The sequence below is a fragment of the Leucoraja erinacea genome, chromosome 8, assembly GCF_028641065.1.
Source record: "Leucoraja erinacea ecotype New England chromosome 8, Leri_hhj_1, whole genome shotgun sequence".
NCBI classification, from domain to species: domain Eukaryota; kingdom Metazoa; phylum Chordata; class Chondrichthyes; order Rajiformes; family Rajidae; genus Leucoraja; species Leucoraja erinaceus.
This window is the reverse complement of record NC_073384.1, coordinates 15,255,744-15,273,944: the sequence shown is the minus strand read 5'-3', so window position 1 is coordinate 15,273,944 and position 18,201 is coordinate 15,255,744. Positions and strand designations below refer to the sequence as shown.

At 44.9% G+C, this 18,201-nt stretch overlaps 1 protein-coding gene across 7 annotated transcripts in view; it reads left to right on the top strand.

Annotated features, from left to right (window-relative positions):
- Nucleotides 1-18,201, top strand: part of sash1a (SAM and SH3 domain containing 1a) — a 146,314-nt gene that overhangs the window by 123,523 nt on the left and 4,590 nt on the right. For 6 of the 7 annotated variants that reach the window (XM_055639032.1, XM_055639031.1, XM_055639030.1 and 3 more), the window contains exons 14-19: nucleotides 1,722-1,934; nucleotides 4,868-5,042; nucleotides 6,390-6,533; nucleotides 11,220-11,258; nucleotides 12,791-13,890; nucleotides 15,410-15,541. In XM_055639032.1, the coding sequence (XP_055495007.1) occupies nucleotides 1,722-1,934; nucleotides 4,868-5,042; nucleotides 6,390-6,533; nucleotides 11,220-11,258; nucleotides 12,791-13,890; nucleotides 15,410-15,541 (1,803 nt within the window). The remainder of the gene's footprint in view (nucleotides 1-1,721; nucleotides 1,935-4,867; nucleotides 5,043-6,389; nucleotides 6,534-11,219; nucleotides 11,259-12,790; nucleotides 13,891-15,409; nucleotides 15,542-18,201) is intronic. The other variant, XM_055639033.1, reaches the window with a different exon arrangement.

Genomic DNA, 18,201 nt, shown 5'->3' with positions numbered 1-18,201 from the left:
ATAGCTGATGTCCTTGTGCTAATCCCTTTGGCACCCCACAAGTAACAGCCTTTGAAACTCTGTTTTATCTTTTATTCCTGCTCTTTTATTTCCCGTAGCAAATCCACTTTCCATTCTCATTAGGCTTGGCAATCACCACACATTAACGTATGCAATTAAAGCAGTTCCAAATTAATGCATTCGGCTTTTTAACTGCTTAGTGGTAAGTTTTCCAATTCATAGTTTTCCAAAGGAAGCATTGCACAATATCTTGGATCCAGGAGAGCAGACTCAAAGGTACATAAAAATAAAATAAAAATGGCAGGTGCTGTAAATCTCAAATAAAAACAGAAAACTCTCAGAAGGTCATGCAGCATCTGTAGAAAGAGAACAGTTAATGTTTCAGGTCTAGGACTCTTCTTCAGGCAGAAGAAGGAGCGATATTACATTTTTAAACAGTCCTTTGGTTCAAGTAACAGGAAAATCAAACTGACAGATGATGAGGGAACTTGGAATTTGGGTAGAGGGAAAGGTGGAACAATCACACAAGGTTTTTGCTCCCTTTATGTTTCCTGGGATTTCTGGATCCACGGGAGGTTTTGTGCTCAAACCTTCAGTCCCTCAAGTTCCCATCAGTTTGGGAAGTCTTCAAGCGTGAACTCCCTCTGGGATGTGCGGGTATGATCATTCTCTGAAGGAGCATCTTCTTCTCTATCCTCATCTGTGCAATGGAATTTTATACACATGATGATCAGGAAGTGTTCACTACCTCTCTACCTCACTGCAATTGTTCAGTGTGCGCCAATCCTCTGCACGTCAAATGCACAGAGGTCTCACATGTGACTTCACCTGATGCACATCTGCTTTGACCTAACACGCACCAGAAGCTTGGACAACCCTGCGCTAGTTCCTTTGTAACCACAGTGCTATCTGTAGTTATGTCCATATAACGTAGAAGGGAGATAAAAATGCTGGAGAAACTCAGCGGGTGAGGCAGCATCTATGGAGCAACGGAATAGGTGACGTTTTGGGTCGAGAAACCCTTGGGATCATTTTGGCCCATTGTGCCCACACCAGTTCACAGAGCAATCTCACTCCCTACTAATTTTTCCTAAAACTCCCACCTCCCCAGTCAAGATCAGAGTCTTACAGGGTGGAAACAGACCCTTCGACCCAACTTGCCCACCCGACCATCATGTTCCATCTACACTAGTCCAACCTGCCTGCCTGCATTTGACCCATATCCATTTAAACCTATCCTATCCATGTACCTGTCCAAATGTTTCTTAAACATTGCAATAGTACCTGTCTCCACTACCACCTCTAGCAGCCCGATCCATACACCCACTGCTCTTTGTGTGGAAAAGTTACCCCTCAGGTTCCCTTAAAATCTTTCCCCCTTCACCTTAAACTCTAGTTCTCAATTCCCCTACTCTGGGGAAGAGATTCTGCATCTCCCCTATCTATTCCTCTCATGCTTTTATACACCTCTAGATTAACAGATTCTTCATTAGTAAGTGTGTCAAGGGTTATCGGGAAAAGACGGGGTAATGGGATTGAGAGGGAAATATAGATTAACCATGATTGAATAGCGGAGTAAATTTGGTGGACAAAATTACCTAATTCTGTTCCTGAGATTTACGTACTTATGTATGATGTATAGCATGTAAGTGCAATCCCTGCATTTGCTGATATTACTTTTATATTTAACAGGAGATAATAAACATTGACCTGTTTTGCAGAAAGGTGACGTTATCGACATAATCAGCAAGCCCCCCGGAGGGACATGGATGGGTCTGCTAAACAATAAAGTTGGAACGTTTAAGTTCATCTACATGGATGTCGTGAATGATGAAGTGGAAAAACCAAAAAGACCAAGGAGGAGGAGGAGACGGGGATGCAAACAGCCCAAACCCCAAACTGTTCAGGAGTTACTCCAGCGATTTGATCTGGAGGTTGGTTTCATAACTTTGTTTAGCTGCAACTTTATTGAATGAGTCCAAGCTTTTGAGTAAAGAAGGTTGAATCTATTCAAGAGAAATCAGCATTCGGCAGTAAAATGGTGAAACCAGGAACTGCAGATGTTGGGATCTTGAGCAAAACACAAAGTGCTGGAGTAACTCAGTGGGTCAGGCACCACCTCTGAAGGACATATATAGGTGACGTTTCGGCTCGGGACACAGACTGAAATGCTGCCCGACCCACTGAGTTACTCCCAACACTTCGTGTTTTGCTCAATATTTGACAGTAATTCCATTGTGATCATTAGTAGCCAATTGATCTCTCAATGCCACAGTAATGAGTCACAAATCACATCAACAGAAGAAACACTTCGGTTAAAGGTATAGTTTAGTTTATTTAATGTCACATCTACAGTGAAAAGCTTTGGTTGCATGCTAATTAGTGAAGGACCTTTAACGAAATATGACTTGAATTCACATTCAAATAAGATAGAAATTCCTGTGTATTTTGAAGCTAGGGTCCTGTGAAATTTAGCATTCAATCTTGTCCAGTTGGATCTGTGCCCTGTTCATTCCCAAACCTTCAAAAATGTTTCCTCTCGAATTATGTATTTGATATCCTTTTAAAAGTTGCTGAATCAGCTTTCACAGCTGCTCCAGACCATAAATTCCAGGTGTGAAACAACTTGCTGCGCCATAAATAGTCCCCATGTCATCTCTAATTCTGTTGCCTTAAATCTAATCTGGAACCCTTTTTACTTTGGAAATGTTTTCTGCGATCGCAGTGGCACAGCGCCAGACACCCGGGTTTGATCCCAACTACAAGTACTGTCTGTAGTGGAGTTAGTACGTTCTCCTTGTGACCGTGTGGGTTTTCTCCGGGTGCTCCGGTTTCCTCCCACACTCCAAAGACGTAAAGGTTTGTAAAGTTAATTGGCTTTGGTAAAGTTGCAAATTGTCCCTGGTGTGTGGAATAGTGCTAGAACTATCGCTAGTCAGTGTGGACTCGGTGGGTCAAAAGGCCTGTTTCTGCGCTGTATCTCTAAAGTCTAAATAAAGAAGTCCATTCCCATAAATCCCCTCTGGGCACCCAGTAAGATTTTGACATTTTTCTATAACTATGGTTCTTGAGCTGCCCAAAGAGTGTTTTGGTCATTTTGATGCATCTTGCTTTTTATGCTAAACAAAAAAACAAGGATCTCTCACCTTTTTATCTTTGTCCATCATAGTCATTTTTCAGAAGAAAGAGGAAACATTTCAAGCCTTCTCTGCAAACACATAACATCTTTGTCATATTATGGGAACTGTGTACTTGTCCTCCTAAATTCCTCTGTTCCATGACATTCCCCAGGTCCCTACCATTCACTGTGACGATCCTGCCCTGCTTTGTCTTCCCAAAATACAACACCTCATACCTACCTGAATTAAAATCCATTTGCCTTTCCTCTGCCCTCTTACACAACTGATCGAGATCCTCCTGTAATTCCTGATAACCAACCATCTTTACTGTTTACAACACCACCTATTTTAGTGTCAGCTGCAAACTTACTAATCATGCCTTGTACATTCTCATCCAAACTGTTTATAGAAATGATCTATATTGGCCCAGCATCAACTCCTAAGGCACACCATTAGTCACAGGCTTCCAATCCAAAAAAACAACCTTCCACAATCATTCTACCTCTCCTTTCTACCATCAAGCTGATTCTGTATCGAGTTAGTGGCTCTCCCTGGATCCCACGCGATTTATCTTTTCCAGAACAGCCTACCATGCGGAACCTTGCCTCTCACTTCCTTTAGCAGCACTTTCCATATACCCATCAATCATTGTGTGAAAACCTTATCCCTTAACTCCCTTTCTCCAATCATGTTAAACGTATGCCCTCTAATTTTAACATAGTGACATAGAAAATAGGTGCAGGAGGAGGCCATTCGGCCCTTCGAGCCAGCACTGCCATTCATTGTGATCATGGCTGATCGTCCCCTATCAATAACTTGTTCCTGCCTCCTCCCCATATCCCTTGACTCCACTAGCCCCATCTAACTCTCTCTTAAATCCATCCAGTGACTTGGCCTCCACTGCCCTCTGTGGCAGGGAATTCCATAAATTCACAACTCCCTGGGTGAAAAAGTTTTTTTCTCACCTCCGTCTTATATGACCTCCCCTTAATTCTAAGACTGTGGCCCCTGGTTCTGGACTCGCCCAACATTGGGAAAATTTTTCCTGCATCTAGCTTGTCCAGTCCTTTTATAATTTTATATGTTTCTATAAGATCCCCCATCATCCTTCTAAACTCCAGTGAATACAAGCCTAGTCTTTTCAATCTTTCCTCATATGACAGTCCCGCCATCCCAGGGATCAATCTCGTGAACCTACGCTGCACTGCCTCAATCACAAGGATGTCCTTCCTCAAAATAGGAGACCCAAACTGTACACAATACTCCAGATGTCGTCTCACCAGAGCCCAATACAACTGCAGAAGAACCTCTTTACTCCTATACTGAAATCCTCTTGTTATGAATATTTTAGTCTCCTCTACTCTATGCTCCTCAACATCCGATAAACCTCTCGAAGGTCATCCCTCAGCCTCCATTGCTTCAGGGAAACCTGTCCCAGCCTATCAAGTCTCTCCTCATAACATGTCCTCCAGTCCCTGCAACATCCTTTCCTGCACCCCCCTCTAGCTTAGTTATTATTCCATCACGTAGCTCAGTCAAGTTAGATGAACAGAGTTTTCCTTTGGGGAATTTGTGCTGGGTTCCATTCATTAACATAGATTTTTTTTTTCCCCTCTATTTTCGGACTCTCCCGTGGGAAAGAGATGCAGTCAGGTCCCTACTGTGTAAGCCATGAGAAGGCCTCCGACGTGTTGTTCCATGGCCGCTCCCTCCTCGCCTTCACTTTGTTGTGTTTGTTCTGTTCCCAGCAACACATGCCAACTCTTTTGTTGAACGGCTATGAGGACCTGGACACGTTTAAGCTGCTGCAGGAGGAGGACTTGGACGAACTGGACATTCTGGAACCAGAGCAGAGGTCCCAGCTACTGCTGGCTGTCGAACTCCTGCTTGACTATGACAGTAAGCCCAGCATCTTTGTTTGCGGTAATGCAGTCGTTCGGTTTTTGTTGCATCTACAGATAATACATAGAACGTAGAACAGTACAGCACAAGAATAGGCCCTTTGGCCCACAATGTCCACAATGAACATGAAACCAAGACCATCTCCTATCTACCTGTGCGTAATCCACAACCCTCCATTCCCTGCATATTCCACACACCCATTCAAAAGCCTCTTCAATGCCACTATTGCATCTGCCTCAACCACCAACCCTGGCAGCTCCTTCCAGGCTCTCACCACCACATGTAATCAAAAGAAAGATATCTTTGGATGTTTGGTAGTGTTGTAACCTTCAGTTACAGATAGGGAGTATTCTCAGAATATTGCTGTTAAATCCTACACCATGGAACAGATGCTTGTCAACGTTGTGCCCCCAATCTCTTCTCCCTTCAGGTTCACTGTCCTTTATTCCCCATCTAATTTTATGTTAGTTTAGTTTAGATACAGCTCAGAAACAGGCCCATCAGCCCACCGAGTCTGCACCGACCAGCGATCCCTGCACAGTAACACTACCCGACACTTGAGGGACAATTTTACTTTGAATCTACAAACCACTTCATCTTTGGAGTGTGGGAGAAAACCGAAGGGTGGTTAATCTGTGGAATTCTTTGCCACAGAAGGCTGTGGAGGCCAAGTCAGTGGATATTTTAAGACAGAGACAGAGAGATTCGTGATTAGAACGGAAGTCAGAGGTTATGGGGAGAAGGCAGGAGAATGGGGTTCTGAGGGAGATAGATCAGCCATGATTGAATGGTGAAGTAGACTTGATGGGCCAAATGACCTAATTCTACTCCTATTCCTTATGATCTTATCACAGGTCATGCGGAGAATGTACATACTCCGTACAAGCACCCATAAATCCAACCTGGGCCTCTGGCACAATTTTGCAATTGTTTGTTTTGATTTACATTCATGTGCTCTCAATATTATTTATTTTTTCCCAAAGAGTGAGTTTATTTATGCTACATATATTGTATATTGACATTTTCTATATGCATTGTACCATCAATTAAATACATTCTCCTACAATGTGTCCAGACCAATCGTATTTTCTCCCTAAACAATGTCCCTGTGATATGTTTTAGAAGTTATTACTCTTCTTGATCAGAGGTTTTGGGGAAAAGGCATGAGAATGGGGTTAGGAAGGAGAGATAGATCAGCCATGATTGAATGGCGGGGGAGACTTGATGGGCCTAATTCTGCTCCGATTACTTATGACAGAGCCCAGCCCCTCAATGTCAACAGTGGCAGGGTCTTAAACTGTGCCCCTTCCCCCATGGCAGTGGCTGTGCTATCCACACTAATTGTCCTTTGATGTTTCCCCTCCACAGGTAACAGTGACAAGGATCTGGTGGCTGAATGCGCCCCCCAGGAAGCTTTGTCTCACTATTCCATTAAGAATGCCGGCTCGGGCCAGCAGAGACATTCTGCGTGGGACTCTGGCTGCTTCGAGGAGAGTGGATTTCCTGACAACGGTAGGAGCAGCATCGAGCAACTGCTTTCCCATGCGCGCACACACACGTTCCAAAACCTGTTTTGAGCACTCAGTTTCAGTTTAGTTTATTGTCACGTATACTGAGGTACAGTGAAAAGCTTTTGTTATGTGTTAACCAGTCAGCGGAAAGACAATACATGAGTATGATCGAGCTATTTACAATGTATACATGATAAGGGAATAACATTTTGTGCAAGTTAAAGTCTGATCAAAGATAGTCCGAAGGTCACAAATGAGGTAGCATTAGTTCAAGACTGCTCTCTAGTGGCCAAATTATTCAGTTTAGTGCTTGGATGTAGTTTAGTGTTCCCGTGCAACACTGAGATAGTGTTCTTTTGTCGGTCGTAACATCTTTCAGGGTGTGGCATTAAACCAAGTTCTTAAGGTCATAAATTGTAGAAGCAGAATTAGGCCATCAACTCTACTCCGCCATTCAATCATGGCTGATCTATCTTTCCCACTCAACTCTATTCTCCTGCCTTCTCACCATAACCTCTGGCACCCACACTAATCAAGAATCTATCAATCTCCACCTTAAAAGTATCCATTAACTTGGCCTCCACAGCCTTCTGTGTCAATGAATTCCACAGATTCATCACCCTCTGACTAAAGAAATTCTTCCTCATTTTTCTAAGGGTACAGGCTTTTATTCTGAGGCTATGACCTCTGGTTCCAGACTCTCTCACTAGTAGAAACATCATATAACCATATAACCATATAACAATTACAGCACGGAAACAGGCCATCTCGGCCCTACAAGTCTTTGCCGAACAAATTTTTTTTCCCCTTAGTCCCACCTGCCTGCACTCATACCATAACTCTCCATTCCCTTCTCATCCATATGCCTATCCAATTTATTTTTAAATGATACCAATGAACCTGCCTCCACCACTTGCACTGGAAGCTCATTCCACACCGCTACCACTCTCTGAGTAAAGATCCTCTCCACATCCATTCGATCCAGGCCTTTCACTATACGGAAAGTTTCTGTGAGGGCCCCGCTCATCCTTCTGAAAGATGATAGACCTCTAAGGATTCCTTCTAAGAAGAAAGGATTCTTCTAAAACCAAGACCATCCACTGGTTCAGATCCTGTCACAAAACTTAAAAAATATGGACAAAAGTTCTCCCTGGTGACCTGGCTGATCTAATATTCCTTGGCTAACCTTGTTGAAATAGGAGATGTGACCATTATCAGATTACTGTTCTCTGTACACTGGCTGCTTTGCCCCTCTATTACAATAGTAGCTACCCTTCAAAAGTAAATGAAAATTAAGAAAAACAGCAAACACTGGAAATCTGAAAAAACAAAACTAAATGCTGGACATATTCAGCAGGTCAGTGAGGATGGAAAGTTACATTTTCAGGTCCCTGATCGTGGCTGTGTAAGATGCTGCAGAAATGAAAATATTTTCTTTCTCTTCAGAATCTATTCCATTTCTCGCCGTCCTTTTACCAATTATTTGAGTTATTTTTAGTTACTCGTTGAGAATGTTGGCTCCATCTATAAATCCCTTAGTGAATGTATCCAATTAGCCATGCGCCTACTGCAAACTTTAACAAAGGGAAAATTGACAGCTACATTGAAGCTGAGCTTAATTCGAACAAGCTTAATGCAAGGTCCAGACTGCCAATTATTTCATAAATACACACACCAAACAGTATATCCAATGCATGCATGCCCGATCTGTCGGCCTAGTAATCAGGTCAGTAATACCATCTAGAAATGAGTGAGTTGTTGATTGATGCTATAACGTGAAGCTGTATAGCAGCTGCATATTATGATACATTTCTGTGATACAGTAAGGGTCAGGGTGCAGCATGGGTACGATTACTTATGTGATTTATAATTACAATGCCAATCCACTTTGCAACACTGATCTATTTAACAAGTTAGATGCACAAAATCCCAGTGTTTAGAAACATGGTAACATAGAAAATAGATGCAGGAGTAGGCCATTCAGCCCGTTGAGCCAGCACCGCCATTCAATATGATCATGCTGATCATCTAAAATCAATACCCGTTCCTACTTTTTCCCCACATCCCTTAATTCCGTTAGCCTTCAATACGATAGTCCCCACCAAACTTGCTGCGAGGCTGCAGGAACTGGGGCTCAACACTCCCCTGTGTGCCTGGGTCCTGAACTTTCTCACCGCCAGGCCCCAGGTAGTCAAGATGGGAAGACGTACATTGAGCACCCTCACCCTGAACACAGGGTCCCCCCAGGGTTGTGCTCTCAACTGCCTCCTGTACTCCCTGTACACACATGACTGTGTGGCCAGGTTCAGCTCCAACTCCATAATCAAGTTTGCTGATGACACTCTGGTGGTGGGCCTGATCTCCGATAACAATGAGAAGGCCTACCGGGAGGAGGTGGCTGATCTGGCACTCTGGTGTCAGGACAACAGCCTCCTCTTGAATGTCATAAAAACGAAGGAGCTTGGACTTTAGAAGGGCACAACATCCGAGGACGTATACACCACTGGAGATAAATGGGGCTACTGTGGATAGGGTGAGCTTTAAATACCTGAGAGTCCACATCACAGAGGATCTGACATGGACAACACTGCACTGTTGTATGTGTATGTTGACTTGACGATCCTAAAAGCTAAATCTAACTCTATCTTGAAAACATCCAGTGAATTGGCCTCCACTGCCTTCTGTGTCAGAGAATTCCACAGATTCACAACTCTCTGGGTGAAAACGTTTTTCTTCATCTCAGTCCTAAAGGGCCTACCCCTTATTCTTAAACTGTGATCCCTGGTACTGGACTCCCCCAACATGGGGAACATTTTTCCTGCATCTAGCCTGTCCAATCCCTTAACAATGTTATATGTTTTTATAAGATATCCTCTCATCCTTCTAAATTGTTCCATTGTGGATCAGTATTATAGCATATGTCCATTTTAGAATATTTGTTTATTCTCAAAATTACTGCATTGGGTAGAATTGGTTTAGGCCACTTCAGGAGCTGATTGCTTGAGGTGAGCTAAGAGTGACTATCCTTTGATATCAAGGTAACATTTAACGGAGTATAGCATCTTGGAAATGTATCTAATTGGTAGGGTAATACCTTGCACAAAGATGTTTGTGGTTATTGGTGGTCAATAATCCCCCACCCCAGGGTTTTACAGCACCATTAGTTCATTTTATAGCAGTGTCCATCTCTGTTGGTTGCATGCATATTGATTGATTGAAAGATACAGCATGGAAATAGGCCCTTTGGCTCACCGAGTCCATGCCAACCATCGATCACCCGTTCACACTAATTCTGTTATTCCACCTTCGCATCCATTCCCTGCGCACCAGGGCCGATGTATTGTAGGCAATATACTCGCACAACTTTAGGATGTAAGATGAAACCGGAGTACCCAGAGGAAACCCACACAGCGACAGGGGAGAATGCACAAACTCCACACGGATCACACCCAAGGTCAGGATCGAACCCTGGTCTCTGGTGCTGTGAGACAGTAACTCTACCAGCTGCGCTACTGTGCAGGCCCTAATGCAGATTATAACGTAGCATTTGTCCACATTGCAGTGGAAATCCGTATTGTCGCACTGGTCCACGTTAGAATACATTTCCAAATCACATCAGTGGATCATTTTACAGCATTAGTCCATATTTTTACAGCACAAACTAATTTAACAACATGGATTCATATTACACCATTACTTGAGATTACATGACTAATTCATGTAATAATACTGCATGCACATTATAGCACAGATTCATAAAACAAATGTTGATTTGCAGCAATTATAGCAAACATCCCGAGTCTCTCTAGTTGAAAAAGTGAGCTAAATTAACTACATGGGCAAAAGTGAAATTAATTGACGACATGGGGACACAATTGGCAGTGGGGGGTGGGGAGACATCTTATGCTGCAAGCACAGAGGGTCTTGGGATTTCAAACAGCTGATAGATCCAATATTAGGTCACCTGTTCAAAGCAAAACAGCTGAGGCAGTGATGGTAACTGTATCTCGGTAAGCATTGATTCCTTAATATGGATAGAATTTTTACACATGCACAAGGGTGTTTTTTTTCTTTCCCATTCCTGTTTTGGCTCATTAAAAGTCTTTAGATTCCTGTGAGCAATATGATAAGAATAACAAGCAGGTTATGAACCTCATCTCAAAACGGTTGGCTTTTGCGAACTTCTGTCTCTTCAAAACAAGTCCTTGGTCCGCCCCTGGACGAAGGACTTCCCCAGGGCAGGTGGGCTTGGTGAAGACCTCGTGTTCATCAACTGTCCAAGGAGAACAATGCACCAATGGCGGCACGGTGGCGCAGCAGTAGAGCTGCTGCCTTATAGCGCCAGAGACCCCGGTTCAATCCTCACTACGGGTGCTTGTCTGTACGGAGTTTGTACGTTCCCCCCTTGACCTGTGTGGGTTTTCTCCAGGATCTCTGGTTTCCTCCCACACTCCAATATGTACAGATTAATTGTCTTGGTATAATTATAAATGGTCCCACTTGTGTATCTACTAGGATAGTGTTAGTCAGCGGGGATCACCAGTCGTTGCGGTCTAGGTGGGCCGAAGGGCCTGTTTCCGTGCTGGATCACTAAACCAAAAAATGAGCTGGATTCATGTTTCACTTGATATATGTTGCTGCTTTCCTACCGCACGATGTTTCACTGACTTGTTTTATTTTCATGCAGGAATGTACCTCGGAAAAGACAACCAGCCAACTATAGAAGGTCAGTAGATGTTGAGATCAGATCTGATCTGCAGACTGCTCAGAAACAGGGGCTCAGGCTAGATAAGGTCAGAGAGTGCATTACCCTCATTGCTGTCGGTAAAGAACTTCATTTGTTGCTTCCAGCCTGTCAAAGGCAAGGGGTGAGGATTTACGTTTAGTGAATGAATGAAAATAATGGTCAGGAACAGTATGGGTCACCAGTCTCTTGAGCCTTCTATGACATTCAGACAGATCCTGGTGAAACTTCAGCTCAGTGTCAAAGTACCCCCACATAGCAGGAAGGCAAGTAAGCAGATGATGGGCTTTTAATTACATTGGTGGAAGAGTAGATTCAAACAACCCACAGGGAGATGGCTCCACCTCTTCTTCAACATTCCCTCCGGTATTTAGAAACAGTCATCATCTCAAAAATAGCACTTGTAGCAGTGAAGCCGATTTCCGTGTATTAATTGTACGCCAGTTGGAGTGCATGCCTAGACTAAGTTTAGTTTAGTTTTTGCGTTCAGTTTAAAGAGGCAGCATGGAAACAGGCCCTTCGGCCCGTCGGGTCCACACTGACCATCGATCACCCGTTCGCACTAATTCCATGTTATTCCACTTTCTCATCCACTACATACACACTAGGGAACAATTTACAGAGGCCAATTAACCTACAAACCCGTACACATTTGGGGTGTGGGAGGAAACCGGAGCACCCGGAAGAAACGCACACGGTCACAGGGAGAACGTGCAAACTCCACACCGACAGCACCTGAGGTCAGGATCGAACCTGTGTCTGGCGCTGTGAGGCAGCAGCTTTTCCTGCTGCGACATTGAGCCGCCTCAATGTGCTCAGTTCCCTTGAGTGGGACTTGCACGAACAAGCCACTGTTTCACAATAGGGCTGACATTACTGGTGGACTTTACAAGACTATATATCTGGCACTAACCGTTATTCCCTTTATCCTGTATCTGTACGGATGTACAATCTGCAGACGGCTTCATTGTAATCATATATAGTCTTTTGGCTGACGGGATAGCATGCAACGAAAAGCCTTTCACTGTAGCTGTACATGTGAAAATTATAAACTACACTAAAGACATGTTGGTATTAGAGCAACACAAAAACAGGCTATTGGGTCAAAGCTGGCAACTGGGGAACAATGCCAACAGTCCCATCCCCAGCAGTCTAGTTCCCTTGTTACTCCAGAAGCCCCTGCACCTATTCCCTCTCACATACCCATCAATGCTTCTTTGTTGCTTTTTGCCATTTTTGATGCTAGGTGTGATTTATAAAAGACATTCAACATATCAGCACATCTTTGGGATGGGGGGGGGGGGGGCACCGTGCAGTCCCAGGGAGAACGTGCAAACTCCACGCCGACTGCACCCAAGGTCAGGATTGAACCTGGGTCGCTGGAGATGTGAGGCTGCAGCACTAACCGCTGCACTACTGTGCCACCCCTTATTCCCCTTGACCATTGGGTAAATTTGTTTCGACTACAGGTGGTTGTATTTGAGCAGTGGCGAATAACATTCTCTTGTCCATAGGCAAAAACAGGAAGTCCTGGCCATTAGTGACGGCAGGGTTGGCAAATCTCGAGTTGACGTTCAAATGTCCGCCATCAGAATACCTGGCGATTCAACCCTCAAACTCTTTTGAGAACCTCGATTGTGGAAGGGAGGAGAAGCACGCCGCAGGGTCTGACGGCCTGCCCAGTTCACCCTATGCACGGTTTAATTGCACCAGCCGTTCAGTGCCTGTCAGACGGTGCCAGAGACTGCGGACCAGCGTTAGCTGTGAGGACCTGGCGTGTCTCCGCTCTGGTCAGAAGCAGAGGCAAAGATCTCGCTCTTTCGCCGAGCTGTGCCGAGCTGCCCGTTCTCCATCGAAAGCTAATTCTAGTGCAGGAACGAGCGCCGCCCTGCCTCGGCAAACCGAGCCCGGCACGGCGCCTGGAACCTCCGGCGAGAACATTCCGGGAAGCGGTGCAGTGAGGTTCTGCGGGCCAATTCCAGTTTCTGATGGTGTCCTCGGGGAACCCCAAGGAGAACAGTGCCGCACTGCCGAACTCCAGACGGCACCGGCAACGGCCCCACATAACCGTTCAGGAGAGAAGAACGAGTTCTTTCCGGTAGCAAAGTGTGACCAAGTGTTGCCCAGTCCAACAGTGGTCACACCACCTCAGCAAAGACAGCCTCCTGCGGATGATTATAGAGACAGGGTGGTGACCTGTAGCTCGGCAAAAGATATGGAAATTAGGACTGAAAATAAGGCACATCATCCTTCTCAGCCACCCCCCGTGCCTGCCAAGAAATGCAGGGACTATATGAGGAATGGAATACATGCTGGGCCACATCTAGTGAACAACTCCAATCCTTCCATCAGTAGCAGGTATGGACTGGTGTCCAATTTGCACGTGCAATGTCCCGCCGCAGAGCCGGCCAGGTCGCTGTTGGTCACTCAGACCCCCTGTTCACCAGAGACTGCATTGCCAGACACCTCCTGCACACCACAGTTGAGAGTTAAGCTGTGTCCGGCCTCTGGAAGGAAGCCACTCCGAATGAGAGAAGTAGAACTGGAAACATTAGTAGAAAACAAGTTAGAATTGGAAGCAACTGATCTCACAGAGAAACCCTACTCTGATAAGGTATGATTGAAGCTGGTTATTGCCTTTGGGGATACAAGTAGCTAGTACTGAGGTTGTGATCCTAAATTAAGGACATCTGGAACTGTAGACTCACCATAAGAATTGAAGCATGGATCTATTTTCTTATGTGTATGGGAGGGCCCCAATGTTCCTTTGAAGGCCTTGGGAAGTTAGATCTGGGCTGAGTCTGATTTTCTGCGCACCTTTGCCATTCCTGATGGAATCACCAACTATCGTGGACCAATCACAAATTGACCTTTATCTGTCCACTTATCCCCACAGTTGGTTTTCTGACATCTTTATTTGATAAAAGTTTCTGCTCCAGGGACCCCTTTGTGTCCTTGAGCTCAGCATCCGTTTCTTTGTGTCACCATGGTGGATATTCTTCCTTTCTGCTGCTCCTCATCATTGTCTTCCCTCCCTTCCCTACCCATAACTCTGAGAAGGAATAGACAACTTAAGAACAGCTGAGTATTGGGAATCAGGTGGTTGTAGATGCTTCACACGGATAATGTGTTGAATCTGTTGGTCCACAATGACTAACCCACATGTAATTTGTCATTGTTTCACTGTGGGCTGTGACCTTGGCCCTGGTGCAACCCAAAGATGGACACATAATGCTGGAGTAACTCAGCGGGTCAGGCACCATCTGTGGAGAAAGGGAATAGGTGATGTTTCGGGTCGATAACCTTCTTCAGATTGAGAGTCAGGAACTGAAGATGGGTCTCGACCCAAAATGTCACCTGTTCCTTTTCTCCAGATATTCTGCCTGACCCGCTGAGTCTCCCCAGCATTTTGTGTCTATCTTCGATGTAAACCAGCATGTGCAGTTCCTTCCTACACCTAGTGCAACCACTGTTCCAACATCCGGGGCACTGCCAGTGCAACCTTGCACACCCAAAAGTTTGGAAATTGAAGTGAATGGGATGGGGGTGAATGTGGAGGGTTAGGGCAAATCATTCTAATGATAAGTTGGCTTTTTTTTAAATTGTGGATTTTTTTAACTCTCCCTTGGTACTTTCGACTTGTGAGTAACCAAGAGGACACCTCATGACATGTTTTGCTGCTAATGCACCGGAAAACGGTCAATGCAAACCAGGCGAGGGTTGGTGATTGATTGAAATGGTCAAGTGCCTCTGAAGGTACCATCAAGCACCTGTGCACAAGACCATCAAATGAAATGTGGACACAGGAAACTGCAGATGCTGGCTTACCAAAACAAAGATAGTGTTGCAGTAACTCAGTGGGTCAGGCAGCATCTCTGGAGAACATGGTTAAGCAACATTTCATCTGAAGAAGAGCCCTGACCGGAAATCTCGCCTATCTATGTTCTCCATCTATCTGCCTAACCCGTTGAATTACTCCAACACTTTGTGTCTTTATTTCAATCAAGTGAAGTTTTGGCTTGACTACTCAGGAACAAGCTAACGAAAAGAAACAAAATAGTTAACTGGCTCAGTTTTAGTTTAGAACATGTTCTGGTCCTGACCTAAAATGACTGCTTTTTCTCACGTTTCAGCATGGTCGCTGTGGGATTCCGATGGCACTGATACAGAGCTATTCAGAGGACTTGCAGCATTCAGCAGAGCAGGTGGCTGTTGCTCTGGATCTTGTAAGAGTCAAGCAGCTTCGCAAGCAGCATCGAATGGCAGTGAGTATTGGAAGTGATAACCTTTCACCCCACTTGCCGTTCCATGTTCCCACCACACTCACTCTCATCCTCCTCCTACCTTTCCTTTAATCTTCAAAACTGTGCTGCAATTGATAATTTTGGCCCAATATGCATAATCAAAATCATTGACCAAAAAACAACCTATTTTCTTTCCTGTCTATTAACAAATTGAAAACATAAGCCTATTGAGGTGTCCATTTATATGGATGTAGCCATTGCAGTTTATAGTCGGAGCATTTATTTTTCATAGGAGTAGACAACAGAAGCGCTCAGTTAATATGTATGTAAATAAATTTAGAATTTAGAGATACAGCACGGAAACAAGCCCTTTAGCCCACCGAGTCCATGCTGACCAGCGATCACTCCTTACACTAACACTATCCTACATACTGGGGGAAATGTCACAATTTTTACTGAAGCCAATTAAGAGAGTTCAAGAGAGTTTTATTGTCATGTGTCCCCGATAGGACAATGAAATTCTTGCTTTGCTTCAGCACACCATAACATAATAGGCATGACTACAGAACAGATCAGTGTGTCCATATACCATTGCATAAATATACACACACACATGAATAATTAAACTGATAAAGTGCAAATAAACAGATTATTGGCTATTAATGGTCAGAGTTTTGTCCGAGCCGAGTTTAATAGCCTGATGGCTGTGGGGAAGAAGCTGTTCCTGAACCCGGTCGTTGCAGTCTTCAGGCTCCTGTACCTTCTACATGAAGGTAGTGGGGAGATGAGTGTGTGGCCCAGATGGTGTGGGTCCTTGATGATGCTGCCAGCCTTTTTGAGGCAGCGACTGTGATAGATCCCCTCGATGGACGGGAGGTCAGAGCCGATGATGGACTGGGCAGTGTTTACCACTTTTTGTAGCTGTGCAGTCATGAATATAGTGTGAGTACAGCAGGGGACTAAGCACGCAGCCTTGAGGTGCTCCCGTGCTGATTGTTATTGAGGCTGACACATTTCCACCAATACGAACTGACTGTGGTCTGTGAATGAGGAAGTCGAGGATCCAATTGCAGAGTGGTGCACAGAGACCTAGTTCTGCGAGTTTGGTAACCAGCTTGGAGGGAATGATTGTATTAAATGCCGAGCTGTAATCAATGAATAACAGTCTGACATATGAGTTTTTGTTGTCCAAGTGGTCCAGAGCGGAGTGGAGAGCCAGCAAGATCGCATCCACCGTTGATCTGTTGTGGCGGTAAGCGAACTGCAGTGGGTCTAGGTTTTTGGTGAGATAGGAGTTGATTTGCGCCATGATCAACCTCTCAAAGCACTTCATCACCACAGACTTTAGTGCCACTGGTCGATAGTCATTGAAGCACGTCACCTTGCTCTTCTTGGGCACCGGTATAATTGATGCCCTTTTAAAGCAGGTGGGAACCTCAGACCTCAGAAGTCAGAGGTCGAAAATGTCCGTAAAAACTCCCGCCAGTTGGTCCGCACAGGTTTTTAGAACATGACCGGGTATACCATCAGGTCCAGGTGCTTTTCGAGGGTTTACCCCTCTGAAGGATTTTCTGACGTCGGCCTCTGTGACTGTGACTGAAATACCATCCCAGCGAATGGGGGCTCGAGAAGGCACATCAGTGTTCTCCCTATCAAAGCGTGCGTAAAACGCATTGAGCTCGTCAGGGAGTGATGTTTCGACGACATTCAAGCTGCCTCCTGATCTCGCCTTGTAGGTGATGATTGCATTCAGGCCCCGCCACATCTGCCGAACATCTGTCTCATCCTCCAGTTTGGAGCAGAAGTCCCTTTTGGCCTTTTTGATGGCCTTACCAAGGTCGTATCTGGACTTTTTGTAGACCAGTGTATCATCAGACACGAATGCCCAGTGTGTGGTCTTCAGGAGAGTGCGGATCTCATAGTTCATCCAAGGCTTCTGATTGGGAAACACTTGGAAGGTTTTTGACGGGTTGTAGTCCTCCACACATTTCTTTATGAAGTCTGTAACGACTGTGGCGTATTCGTTCAGGTCCGTTGCCAAATCCCTGAACATTGCCCAGTCTACAGACTCCAAACAGTCCTGGAGTTGTTCCTCTGATGGAATATGTACAGATAGAGGAGACTCATTTTGGAGGCCTCCGTTGAGATGTTGGTTTGCGATTGCAGGATAGGAAAGTTTGCTGAGAACCTACTGTGGAGACTGAGTCCTCACAGTTAACTCATGGAGTCAAAATATCACTAACATAGCAGGAAGCCACCAGAAAAAGCAAAGGGGCAACTTGCAGATGGCATCATGGGGAATAATCTGACATTGCCTTGATTGGTGTTAAGTGGCAGTGTCGGTTTAGTGGTACCAGTTTAATCTCTCAGAATAAAGGCCATCGGGTCATGTCTTACTTCAGAGTCCATTGCACACAATCTAGACTGACTTTCCAACGCAATCTGAAATATTGTTGTCTGAGTGATGTTTAGTTTAAAGAAAAAGCATGGAAGCGGACCCCTCAGCCCACCGAGTCCACGCCGACCCATTCGCAAAGATAGACACATTAATGCTGGAGTAACTCAGCGGGTCACGCAGCATCCCTGGGTAACATGGATAGGTGACGTTTTGGGTCGCAACCATTCTTCAGATTATAGAGGGGCGGGAAAGAGAGCTGGGAGAGTGGAGGGGCAGGAAACAC